Here is a 13580-nt window from a genome sequence, read left to right on the forward strand (position 1 = left end):
TTTTCAAAGTCAGTCACATTAAAATGCAACAGGCTAATAACTTTGATCATCTCTTTCCAACTTTTTCACAAAACCTGGCCTTTATTGGACATTACACTGATGTGTACCTGCAGAGAGATTTTCCCAGTCACCTTTTCGCCCAGCGTGGGAAAAATGCACCGACAATGCTTTTTCCACTGAAGAACAATTTCATGGTTGTTTATTATAAACCAAAGAGCCAAAAAGGCACTGACCTGGCCTCTAACCCCCCATCCAAATCTAACTGAGCGTCTGTGTTCCAGGACAGGCCCAAGTCACGGGAGTAACTTCCTTGTCAGTGCATGTCGAACATGGAAATTATTACAGCACACATTATTTGTTTAAAGAAGAAGATATATGTTCATGATCCAAATTTTACTGGGATTTGACTATTGCACTTGGGTTCTCTCAGTGAAAGCATTAAAATACGAAATATCCACAGACAGTACACATGTCAACCCATTGCCTTTTATTGTTGTTTGGTTGCCTGGAAAATACTGTGTATTATAGAAATTACAGTATATTCATGTGTTAACTGGGTGCAAAACAGCCAGTGTTGACTACGCAACATTTCTGTTAATGGTGAACTGCAACGATCGACACATTTACAACTTTGTCTAGTTTTTCTTCCAAAATGTAACGATTGTAATTGATCGATTAGCCAAACTTCATTAAGTGCTTGTAGAAAGGTGCACACATTTGGGGGAAAATTTAACCTTGAACAAAAACTCCTGAAACTGTTTTAAATCCAGAATATTTTTAAACTACATTCATACAGATACACTTATCCTATGTGACTGAGACAGATCTAAACACAAGCTGACCTTTCTGAATGCAAATGCATTACCATGCATTTCACTTGGCCATTCAAACTATTTAGTGTTGTCCTCGGGGCTCATCGACGCTTAAAGCCGGCTGGCTCACTCAAACTTGATTCCCTGGGCCAGAGGAAGATCCTTGCTGTAATTGATTGTGCATGTCGAGCGCCTCATGTACTGCTTCCATGAATCACTGCCTGACTCTCTTCCACCGCCTGTATGTTTCTCCCCACCAAAAGCTCCTCCGATCTCTGCTCCGCTCGTGGGAATGTTGACATTTACGATGCCACAATCTGACCCTCTGGGGCCAAGCCAACGGAAAACCCGGCCTAGATCTTTGGTAAAGATGCTGCTGGACAGACCCTGCTTCACCTCATTGTTCCAGGCAAATGCCTCCTCCTCTGTCTTGAACTTCAGGACATACAGGATGGGGACAAAGGTTTCGGTGTGGACAATAGAGGCATCATGAGCCAGTCCTGTAATGATGGTGGGCTCCACATAATTTCCAGGACGGTCCATCACCTTTCCTCCACACACCACAGTGCCGCCCTGCTGCTTTGCCTGCTCGATGGCAGCCAGGTACTGCTCGACAGCTTGCTTGGTGTGCAGAGGACCATAGAGGGTGCTGGGGTCCCAGGGGTCTCCGATGCGGACTTGTTTATAGGCCTTGGCGAGGCTTTCAACCACTGTGTCATGAACGCTCTCGTGCAGCATCAACCTCCTGGTTGTGGTGCAGCGCTGGCCAGCGGTTCCGACGGAAGCGAAGACGGCAGAGGGCACCACGAGATTCAGGTCAGCATCTTCAAACACGATAATGGCGTTGTTGCCACCGAGCTCCAGCAGCTTGCGCCCAAACCTTTCTTGCACCATCATGGCCACCATCTTGCCAACATAAGTGCTGCCAGTAAAGGACAACAGATCCACACGCTCATCCTTTGCCATGGCCGTGCCGATATCTGCTCCGCCACAGGTCATGGAGCAGATTGAGCCAGGGAGATTGTTCTGCTCCAGCACCTCAGCCACGATCTTGGTAACTGCAACACTTGTGAGAGGAGTGGTCGGAGCTCCTTTCCAGAGGCAGACGTTGCCGCAGGTCAGAGCGATGGCGTTGTTCCAGCCGTAGACAGCTACGGGGAAGTTGAAGGCGGTGATAATGCCGACCAGGCCGACTGGGTTCCACTGTTCAATGAGGGCGTGACCCGGTCTCTCTGAAGGCAGGATGGGCCCGCCGATCATTCTAGACAGACCAACTGCATAATCACAGACGTCAACGTACTCCTGAACTTCACCAACTCCCTCAACATAGATTTTGCCCATTTCCAGTGACACCAGACTTCCAAGTACTTTAATCTTTTTTCTCAATGCATCCCCAATCTGTCTCACAATCTCCGCTCTTTTAGGAGCGGGAATGTCTGCCCACAACTTCCAAGCCTCCTTCGTCTTCTGAACAGTCTCTTCATACTCCGCCAAAGTAGCCTGGGTAACTCTGGCAATCGGCTCATTGTTGGCAGGGCAGTATGACGTGATAACCTCCCCACTACCTCCCCAGCTACCGTTGTAAACACCTGGGTTGTCCTCAGACAAACCCAGCTCTTTGAGCCACGCGTATTTGGGCTGGTTGATCAGGAGACTTGACATAGCTGCTGACTGCTGGCACTGGGCAAGTGCAAATTTACTTCTTAAGAGGAGCCTGCTGTGCCGAGCAAGGGTCAGTGTGGTGCAGCGCTGCATGAATGCTGGAAGGAAGCAAAGTTAAAAATTTATTTTGCACTAAAGAGAATTCAGAAATAATTATTGACATTTCAGCTTTAAAGTGAAAAAAGGAATGAAAACTACATTCTAGACCTAAAAGAGATGTCTTAAATCCTCCATACAACAATGGAGCTTAAAGTTATATAAAGGCAGCAAAAAACCTAAACTACATTTGAAAGGCTGAAAAGACCCAAAAAGGTTTGATATTTTTCCCCTACAGGGTGATGAGCCGCCAGCTTCACTGCAACATTTAACATTTGGCTTTAAATATTTAGATCTAATAAAATGAGCTATTTTTCATAACTTTCCACAAAAATAAAAATGTGAACATAATGTAGGTCTTGTAATGCAAGACGTTATTATTAACGAAGCGACCTTCAGCTGCTCCCTGTATTCACAAAGGGTCACCACAGCAGGCAGTGCTGGCTGTCGGATTTTTGTAAAGAGTGGCCTTTCTGACGAAGTCTCAGAGAGACTCTGTTAGGTGAATGTGTAACCCACCGGACTGTGTTGACTTTGTTACTACAACTAATTCAACTCATTAATTAATCTATAAATCAACCAATGAACCTATAGCTAACATTAAGGCAAAAAAAATTAACAAGTGCTAAGTTTCATACTCTTTAAAAAGTAAACATACTCTTATTGATGTGTCATTATTAGCCAAAGGAACATTTTGATGATACCACCTTGAAACAACAGAGCTATCTCCAATTTTCTGATGTTTTATGGATGGAAAAAAAAAAAGCAAATTGATTTAAATTAATCAATAACAAAAATACATGCTTTTTATCGCACAACCAGTGTTACTGTCTTGGTCTAATATTGCAGGTTGTTAACAAACAAGAGCCAACTGGGCCTCATAAGTAATCCATAAAATAAAGATATATTCATATTAACTTTGAATTAATAACATGGTAAACATCACTATTGCGACATGTATGAACCTACATATTACATAAAAAGTGTATTTTAGTAATTAGAAATCGAGAAGAGGCACAGTTATATAAACACCTTTCCTGAGGCTACTCTGCTACTGTCCAGCAAGTTCCTTAACCATTTCCACCGTGCGCTTGCGCAATTAACCCAACACCGGACAAACACGAGGCTGGAAAACTTGGATTGAGCTGCAAAAGCTGGACAATGATGACGCATAACGTGTAATCTAAGGATTGCATTTCCGATTTTCTAATATAAGCGTGTCCGTACAACAGCGCTGCTGCTTTTTCAGCGTGGACATGCTCGCTTAGAACAGTCAATGTTTTGAGTCTGACCGTGACCGTGACTCAAGGTCCTCCACTTTTCATTCACCAACACCAGCGTGTACTCATCAAGTCTGCACGTGCACGATCCGTGCATCGATTTTTAATCTTTAAAGTTACATTTGAGACACTTATGACGAGTTTTAACTCACGTCGATATGAAATCCTCAGGGCCACGTCCACTCCAAAGCATGGAAGTACTCGCAGTCACTTCCGACTATCACCGTGGAAACGGAAGTACTGAGAATTGCTGCTCTCTGATTGGACAGCTGTCTCGAAGCACTGTGGAGCCCGCTTTGTTGGACTGATGCATGCTAGCAGATTTCCTTTGTTGTGATTAATCGCTTTGTGGTTGTGTTTCTCCTGTAATAACATATATTGTTAAAGTTACTGTCGTTATAACTTAGAGGATGAGTGGTGGAGTGTACGGTGGTGGTGAGTATGATAATATGCTGATTTTATACACAACTGTCGTCCACGTTGTCCCTGGTTGGAGTTAGCCAGCTTTGTAGCTAGTTAGCTCGTTATGCTAGCTATGCTAAAGTTCTGCTTCGTAGTTGGTCAGCGATATAGTCTTGTGTCCATTTTAATTCTCATGTGTTTAGGGCTGTTCAAATATATAGATATCACAGGTGCTTAGTCGTGCAGACGTGAAGTGTTATACAAGTCACTCAGCCGGTGTCGTCTAGCTAGCAAGGAAATGAATGAAAATGGGCTTGCCGAGCTCACGAACAAATACCGTTTATGTTATGTAACGGTAAAAATAACGGTAGTTATGACGATACCGAGGCTCTCATCGCGATAAACCCAATACAAAGACCCTGCAAAGACATACTGATGACCCATCCTGTCGTTCCTGTGTTTTACAGAGAATAACTTCATAGTTCCTCCGGGTAGCCGGTGTCAGTTGTTATAAACGTGTAGGTACCGAATAGACCTCTTCATTAGTGACGCATGCGGCTTATAGTAAGATGCTTAGAAAGGATTCAAGGAGCTAATAAGACAATACAATAAATAATATTATAAGTAGAGTGCAACAAGCTGAGTACCAGTATAGAGTGTGGGTATAAATATAGGTGTAAATAAATACTTTAGCAGCAAAGGGCATGATGACCAGCATTGATAAAGTGACAGTGTCAGTAGTGGTTAAGGTGCTACAATAACAGTTCTTGTCCATTATGCATGGAGAAGTTTCCCAGCTTCTGGAATGAAGCTGTTTCTCAGTCTGCTGGTTTTGTATTTAATGCTCCTCAGCCTCCTGCCTGAGGGGACAAAGAATGTATGTGCTGGGTGAGTGGGGTCCTTCATTCATCTGGAGGTGTATATGTCTGTGACGGTTGGGAGGCTGCCTCCGACAACTCTCTGTGCAGCCTTCACCACCCTCTGTAGAGCTTTCCTCTCTGCCACAGTGCAGTTTCTGTGCCACACGTTGATGCCAGAGCACAGAACATTTTCCACCGCACATCTGTAGAAGGAGATGAGGACTGAGCTCTCCATTCCCGCACGCTTCAACCTCCTCAGGAAGTAGAGGCTCTGGTGAGCCTTCCTGATCAGGCTGGAAGTGTTTTTTTTCAAGGTGAGGTTGCTATCCAGGTACGTACCCAGGTACTTGTAGCTGGGTACTACTTCGACTGCAGATCCTCCAACGTGCAGGGGTGTGTGTCTTCCCCTCCTGAAATCCACAACCATCTCCTTCGTCTTCTTCTCATTTAAGCAGAGATTGTTTTTCCTGCAAAAGTCCTCCAAGTGTTCCACCTCCTTCCTGTAACTGGTCTCATCATTGTTTGTGATGCAACCAGCCACAGCTGTGTCGTCCTCAAACTTTATAATAACACAGCTTGGATGGATGGGTGAGCAGTCATATGTAAGCAGCGTGAACAGGAGGGGACTTAGCACACAGCCCTGAGGGGAGCCAGTGCTGAGGACTCTGGAAGATGAGGAGACGTTGTGGATCCTCACAGACTGCGGTCTGTTGGTCAGGAAGTCCAGGACCCAGTTACAAAGAGAGGAGCTCAGTCCCAGGGTCAGTAATTTGTCAACAAGTGTCTGCGGGATAATTGTATTGCAAGCGGAGAAGAAGTCCATGAAGAGCAAACAGACGTAGGAATTCTTCTGCTCCAGGTGGGTGAGGGTGGTGTGAACCACAGAAGAGATGGCATCTTCTGTGGATCGATTCTTCCGGTAGGCGTACTGGTGTGGGTCTGAAGTGACTCTGATGGTGGCTTTGATGTGGGCCATAATCAGCCTCTCAAAGCATTTCGTGACCATCGGCATGATGGCTACTGGCTGTCACAGCAGAGCTCTTGGGGACTGGGATGATGGTGGCAGTCTTCATACAGGTGGGGACAGCTGCCTGGGTGAGGGAGGAGAAAAGAACAGAAACAACAACAAACAACGCACATGCACGCATATACACATATAAGTAATATAATTTGTATTTGATACCTCACTTTATAGATAGCTTCAATGTATTTAACCTCTTAGGACCTGGCGTCCACATATGAAGACATCACATTTTGGGTTATTTAGACCAAAATACTCAATTTTGCTCTACAAGGGCCTGAAATCCACTCATGAGGACATTATACTGCTACTGTTCTATCGAAATTTTAAACAAATATCCTCATATATGGTTCTCATTTTTCTTAGAAACAAAAAATCAGGTAAAACAAAATTCTAGTAATTTATATATATATTTTACATTCATTGGATCCCAATCAGCCCAAATATCAAAGAGAAATCAAAAATGCATGCCGTGGAAGAGTTCGGGTCTTAGGAGGTTAATGATTATTTAAGATTGATACAGCATAGTATTGCGATGTTTTGCGTGGGGATATTGTATCGATCCAGTGACACTAAATATAAATCTTTTATTAAATAAATTAAAATATTCTGGGAATACTATCAATAAGGAGGCACATCTCACCTTGTTGGTGGCAACCTTTCTGCAAACAGTTGCAGTCTGATGTGCATTGACTGCAATCACTCTGGGAGAGATTGTTGAACGTCTCAAATAATTTGCTGTCTAATTTATCAATAAGTTCTTTACAAAGACCCATGTTTTTTTTTACAGATTTTATGAAGGCTGCATGGCTGGGAGCTTGATGTTATAAACCTGTGGCAGTGAAAATGCATGAACTCAAAGATTAAGATGTGTAGCCCAATACTTTTGCCCGCATTGTGTACAAATTACAGGAATAAAATGTTCCCCCATATTTTGTGCATAACTTCATTCGAAAAATGTTCAATCGCAGCCCTTCCCTTATTTCTGCAGATGAGGTGGGAGCATTGGTGTTTGACATTGGCTCTTATTCTGTAAGAGCTGGCTACGCAGGAGAAGACTGTCCCAAGGTAAGTGGCTCACTCGAATGACCTTATTAACAACGTGTCTTTTCTTCCTCTGTGCATCTTCAACATCCCTCTGGGGGAACGGCAATGATGAGAAATCAGGGTTGGAGTCACCTTGGAGGCAGGAGGCATAAATTGAGTTCAGATTATTCCAGAATACTTCCTTTTTCTGTTTCCTCTGGTTTACGTGCAAGTCCTGAGGGATAAAATGAATCTTGTGTGAATAAATGTAAGACATTACAGATGGACACTAATCGCCTATCAGCAGATTATATGGAAGCACAAATTCTACCATTTAAAAGATGTTTTTTCTTTCTGCTTTTGACATAACCCTCTTCTTCTGAAAATCCTCTCAGCATTTAGCTAGACACTGTAAATACAGTTTTTGCATAATAAACTGGTCAAAAACGGCCAGATTCAAATCAGGTACTTTTGAAAATTTCCCAACTGTTTGTCTTCATAATTCAGGAGGGATTGCATCACATTATGGCACCTCAGTGTTCCACAAAAATGTCAATTCATTCACTCACTGCAAAGGAGGATGACTAACTTTGTGAAAGGAGTTTTTGTGAATTTCTGTTGTTATGCTGGTCCGAAATCAGGCTCTTGCAAACAGCCTTAACCTGTAATTTGGTGTGTTTTGTTTCTTTTGTCCCATCTCAGGCGGACTTTCCCACAGTAATAGGTGTGACTCTTGACCGAGAGGATGGCAGCACACCCATGGAGACTGATGGTGACAAGGGCAAGCAGAGCGGCACCACCTACTATATTGATACCAATCAGCTGAGGGTACCCAGAGAGAACATGGAGGTCATGTCTCCGCTCAAGAATGGCATGAGTAAGCGTTTAGTCCAAGTGATTGGAGAATAGGACTTTTTTCACCTGTACATAAAAGACTGGCCTTGATCTTTTCATATGTATATTGTAAAAAAGGATTTAAATAAATGGGAAGAAGAGCTGTTGGAAAACACGGAACAGGTTTTGATCTCTGATGCAAATGTGAATGTGTATAATCTGGCCTGCTTGATCCAAATCCATAATTAGTCTGTTTTGGTCTGACAACGACTTCATTGGCGAGCTCGTTAAACCCTGGCTGACGTGTATATATATATATGACTGGAGCGCATCATGAATATTAATGAGATTATTTGAAGCTCAAGGCAGCTCATCAGCATCAGCTGTGGTGTGCAGTGTTCTCCTGATGGAAGCCAAGCCCTCTGCAATCTGTGGTTTACTGCAGTGTCTGTGTCATAACGGGGCATGTGCGGAATAACCCAAACTGTGTTTGGGCTTATTTTGAAAAACTTTGGATTTCAGTTTAACGGTCACCAACCAGGGCTGTTGCTGCTGCTGTTGGTCTGGTTCCCCAGTGAGCAGCAGGGCTGTAAATGAACTAAACTGGTTTAAAAAAGACTAAATTGGTGATTTGGCTCTTCTGCGATGGTGTTTGTATGCTGGAGCGGACTAAGCTTTAGAGGTTCGTTTTTATGTTCTGGTCAGCTGAACAGTTTTCTTTCCTTATTAGAAATTTCAGATATTTGCAGTTTATGGTTGTTCACGTCATCGACTGATCTTTTGATTGTTCTTTGGGTGAAACAATTATTCATTTGCCCTAAATGCCCTTTACTTAGTTTTCAGATTTACTTACTTGAACATTTATTAGTATCAGAAGTGACATAAAGTTACTGTTAGTTTTTTTTCATATAATTCATTTAACTAAGCCATTTCAGGCTCTAACATCGCAGCAGTTTGCTTCTATATTTGGGTTTTGGACTGTTGGACAACTAAAAATTGTAATGGCCATGTTTGTTTGTAGTGGCTTTATTCACAGATAATAAATGGCTTTTGCCAGTTAAAGTATTAAGTGATTGCAGTCCACTGATGGTGTTGACACTTTTTAAAGCATTTACCCAAAGTATTAGTGATGGCAAGTGCCCCAGTGCACTGACCTAGCTGCTGATGCTCATCAGAATCTGGTCCACTGGAGTTTCTCAGGCTATTTAGAGATGAGTGTGACACAAATCTTAATTGCAGCAGAAGAGCACAGTGGGACCAGAGTCTCCCTTAGAGGGCTAACCTGGAAAAATGGTGCCTGGTGCTCAAATTATTATCTAAAAAAAATTATAATTGCTCCAATTTCTCCACCATCTGACCCAACACACATGATAGTGTTGATGAAGGGGCTTTTTGAGGTCTGTATCCACAGAGACTGCAAAGCCTTAGCATGACAACGTTGCTGTTATTTGCTTATGGTAAATGGTCTGTATTTGTATAGTGCTTTACTTAGTCCCTATGGACCCCAAAGCGCTTCACACTACACCCAGTCATCCACCCATTCACACACACATTCACACACTGGTGATGGCACAGGCACCCTGGGGTGCACTGACAGAGGCGAGGCTGCCGGACACTGGCGCCACCAGCCCCTCTGACCAGGCAACGGGTGAAGTGTCTTGCCCAAGGACACAACGACCGAGACTGCCCGATTACAAGACGAACTGCCAACTCTTGAGCCACGATTGATATTCACGTCTTTTAATTTAAACTAGTAAATGTTAACAAAAAGCTGCAGCTCTTCATATGAAATGTAAATGGTTTTGGCTACCTTATTCTATGCACAAGTGATTGCTTTGTCATATGTTTTAATGTAGGTACGGTGACATAAAAAAAGATTTCAGAGGTGTTTGGCAGTTACCAGGCCCTTCATTTGTTTTCTCTTAACTCTGCCTCTAGTTGAGGACTGGGACAGTTTCCAGGCTATTCTGGATCACACGTACAAGATGCACTTCAAGTCTGAACCCAGCCTGCACCCCGTGCTCATGTCAGAGGCGTCGGTGAGTTAACTTTTGAGTCTCAAAAAATTAATCGGTTTGATTTGCTACTCTGTTTAAAAATAAATATGTGACACATTGATGTTAACATCTGAGCTATTTGAGCTCAGCGCCATGTGAAGAGTGTGTTTCCTGTCCTTGCCCTCATCACCATCTGCAGGTATCTGTGTGTATCTGGCAGTGATTTGTTGTAAGTGGGCTAACTTCTGTTCTGTGTTTGCAGTGGAACACACGAGCAAAGAGAGAGAAACTAACAGAGCTGATGTTTGAGCATTACAACATTCCTGCCTTCTTCCTTTGCAAGTCAGCCGTGCTCTCTGCGTATCCTTTACTGTTTCACGTCATCCAGGACGGACACTAAAGCAGTGCGTTCAGTTAATCATCACAGACAGCTCTGATGAAATTTCATGCCATCTGCTGGACTTTAAACCACATATTTCTTTAACTTTAAACATACAAGCTTTGCCAATGGGCGGTCTACAGGCCTGGTTCTAGACAGTGGTGCAACACACACTACTGCAATTCCAGTGCACGACGGCTATGTTCTGCAGCAAGGTGAGAAGCTATTGTAACATACACATCATAAAATCATAAAGGGACTGCAGTTTGACCAGAAGAGCTCAGCTTGCTGTGATGAGCCAATCCCAGCTGCCGTAACGCAGGAGGCGGGTACACCTTGGACAAGTTACCAGCCTGTCGCAGGGCTGATGGATGGACCGTTAACATAACATGCATGTTTTTGAACTGTGGGAGATTATTTTGCAAAGGTATCGTGAGACTGGGAGCAGGATTTACTGTGAACGTTTCTGATTGGTCAAGTACTTGCCCTCCTCCTTTGGGCTCCTTCCTTCAGGGATTGCTGCAGCGGATCGTGTGTCCATCTAACGTTTTCCTAAGCAGCATTGTTTTCTGTCACAGCAGCACTCTGCGTGTCCTCTTTCACTACATCCACAAAAATTTTCTGTGGCCTTTTTTGTTTACTGTCTTTCTAAAGATAAATGAAGAACAGGATATCTGACAAATAGAAAAGCAAAGTCAGGTTTTATTCATTAGTTAATAAGACCAGATTTATTAATTATGCTGAGGACAAAATCCAGCAGGAATGGGAGTGATCCATTCAGGGTCACTGTTACTGTGCAGTCTTTGTAGAAAATGATAAATGGGGTGTTACTGAAGTCACATTACGGTCTTTGAGTGCTTTTAAATGATATGTGTTACGGTGCCTACAAAGTTACCGTGTCATTGAAGTTGCGTTACTCTTTCACTCTCAACAGGCATCGTCAAGTCGCCCCTGGCTGGAGACTTCATGAGCATGCAGTGCAGGGAGCTGTTTCAGGAGCTAAATGTGGAGATAATCCCTCCCTACATGATTGCATCGAAGGTACGATCTGTGGGAGTGATTGTTTCATTTGATGAATGTTAAATGATTAACTTTGCTCAACATTTACCACGCCTGGCTTTTCTACACATCATTGCCACATTACTGGGTTCAAGCCCTTATTGCCATGTGTCTAACCACAGTGGGGGGGTTTGTCCATACAGGATCCAGTGCGGGAGGGAGCCCAAGCCAGTTGGAAGAAAAAGGAGAAACTACCTCAAGTCACCCGCTCTTGGCACAACTACATGTGTAATGTAAGCAGCAAACTCGGCAGCACAGTAATAATAATTACATGTTTGGTAATGAAAGTGTGTCTTTTTCTTCCAGTGTGTAATCCAGGACTTCCAGGCATCAGTGCTGCAGGTGTCAGACTCTCCATATGATGAACAGTGAGAGTGGTTTGATCCTGTACTTCAGTTTAACAGATTCACTCTAACGCTGTACTAGAAAAAGAGTCACATTAGAACCAGAGATGTTTACTCACACATAGATCGATATGATACATTTCAGTACTTTCCCCCCCTTTTCTTTTGTTCATCAGGGTTGCTGCCCAGATGCCCACAGTGCACTATGAGCTGCCCAATGGCTACAACTGTGACTTTGGAGCAGAGAGGCTGAAGATCCCAGAGGGGCTGTTTGACCCCTCCAATGCTAAGGTGAGTTTTACTCAGCAGGTCCCGGATGAATGAACGGCGCTGGTGATTAAATGTATATTGCTCTGAGGTGGTCAAATGTTTTTATTTATGAATGTAACATTTGTGTTTGATCGCTTTTAGGGACTGTCTGGGAACACCATGCTAGGAGTTGGCCACGTCGTGACAACAAGTGTGGGAATGTGCGACATCGACATCCGGCCTGTAAGCACCTCGTTCAACTGGATTTTCTTTTCAGAAACACCGTTTTATGTAATCTGAGTAGTTTTTGTGCTTCGTATCTGTGCCTAAACCCTACAACCCCACTTACTGACCTGTGACTGTTATCCAAGGGTCTGTATGGCAGTGTGGTGGTGACTGGTGGAAACACGCTCATTCAGGGCTTCACTGACCGACTGAACAGAGAACTCTCCCAGAAAACCCCTCCGGTGAGTATCAGCCAGTGCCAGCATGTCACTAAATATGTTTTTATCAGTACCATCTTTAGCTTTAGTCAGTGATGTACTGCAATGTTTGTCTTTCCATTTTAAATTTGCTACATTTTGTTCATCATTTTTTGAGAGATCTTTAATCGCGTGCTTTTGCAGAGTATGAGGTTGAAGCTGATAGCAAACAGCACTACAGTGGAGCGCCGGTTCAGCGCCTGGATAGGAGGCTCCATCCTGGCATCTCTGGTAAGGACACACAAAATGACTTCATGTCTGTACCACATTAAAGGCACTAAAGTGTTTTCAGAGTCTTTTAAACATTTTTCTTGCATCCTCCAGGGAACCTTCCAGCAGATGTGGATCTCCAAACAGGAGTATGAGGAGGGAGGAAAGCAGTGCGTGGACAGGAAGTGCCCTTGATTTGACCCCCGATCCTCATCGTCTTTTTCACTGCAAGCTCAACGTCGTGAATGGTTCCCCCCTCTGACCCAGACTCAGGAACACCTCGCTGTTTTATTTTTGTACGACTTGTTTTTAAAACAGAGTTTGTCCATACACCTGTCTGGGATTTGCTGTAGAAAACAAACATCTGCAATTTCAGCTCCTCTGAGAGCTCCCTGAAAGTCGGCCGGTTGCCTTATCTGTAAGTTGTTGGTGGGAACCTCGAATCAAAAAGTCAAGTTTCTGATCAAAACGACAGAGTACAGAAGCCAAAATGATTTGTGCAGAATGCTGATATGGTAAACTTGGGATGATTAGGATGTATTTGGAAAAACAACCTGTTAGTTTGACGTGAATATCGTCTCGTTCATGAACCTTTTTTTTCTTCCTATGTAGCAGGTCAAGTCGTCACAGGTAAAGGCCAGTCCGTTCCTACCTGTGCTTACTGGTATTAACTCAAATCTGTATTTAATTTTCAGTCTTGCTTGTCATTGGCTTCATGTGGTCTTTTACAAATAAAGTTGTTTTTTTTTAATGATTAACTGAGTGCTGTAGTCTCAATAGCCCACTGGTTACTTAAGTTCTGAGGGTTTTCATACAGGAGCGTAAAGAACACCGGAGTCGGGGTCAAATAGAGAGAGCGGCACACTT

General features: G+C 43.4%; 2 protein-coding genes across 3 annotated transcripts; one reads left to right on the forward strand and one right to left on the reverse strand.

Moving 5' to 3' along the window:
• Positions 1-466: 466 nt before the first annotated feature.
• Positions 467-4142, reverse strand: aldh7a1 (aldehyde dehydrogenase 7 family, member A1). Its single transcript, XM_026159995.2, has 2 exons — positions 4003-4142; positions 467-2572 (listed from the first exon to the last, which is right to left on the reverse strand). The coding sequence occupies exon 2, from the start codon at positions 2565-2567 to the stop codon at positions 939-941; it is 1629 nt and encodes a 542-aa protein (XP_026015780.1). The 5' UTR covers positions 2568-2572; positions 4003-4142; the 3' UTR covers positions 467-938.
• actl6a (actin-like 6A) lies at positions 4087-13467 on the forward strand. 2 transcript variants are annotated; one of them, XM_026159998.2, is made up of 14 exons: positions 4087-4285; positions 7125-7201; positions 7862-8036; positions 9932-10032; positions 10253-10350; positions 10490-10584; positions 11304-11410; positions 11572-11661; positions 11735-11796; positions 11949-12063; positions 12184-12264; positions 12393-12488; positions 12648-12734; positions 12828-13467. In XM_026159998.2, exons 1-14 carry the CDS (start codon positions 4261-4263, stop codon positions 12906-12908), a joined length of 1290 nt encoding a protein of 429 aa, XP_026015783.1. In that variant the 5' UTR covers positions 4087-4260; the 3' UTR covers positions 12909-13467. The 2 variants fall into 2 exon arrangements, with proteins under 2 accessions (XP_026015783.1, XP_026015784.1); XM_026159999.2 differs by lacking the exons at positions 4087-4285; positions 7125-7201; positions 7862-8036 and adding an exon at positions 8511-8675.
• The last annotated feature ends 113 nt before the right edge of the window (positions 13468-13580 follow it).

The sequence above is a fragment of the Astatotilapia calliptera genome, chromosome 23 (assembly GCF_964374335.1).
Source record: "Astatotilapia calliptera chromosome 23, fAstCal68.1, whole genome shotgun sequence".
In the NCBI taxonomy this organism is placed as follows: Eukaryota; Metazoa; Chordata; class Actinopteri; order Cichliformes; family Cichlidae; genus Astatotilapia; species Astatotilapia calliptera.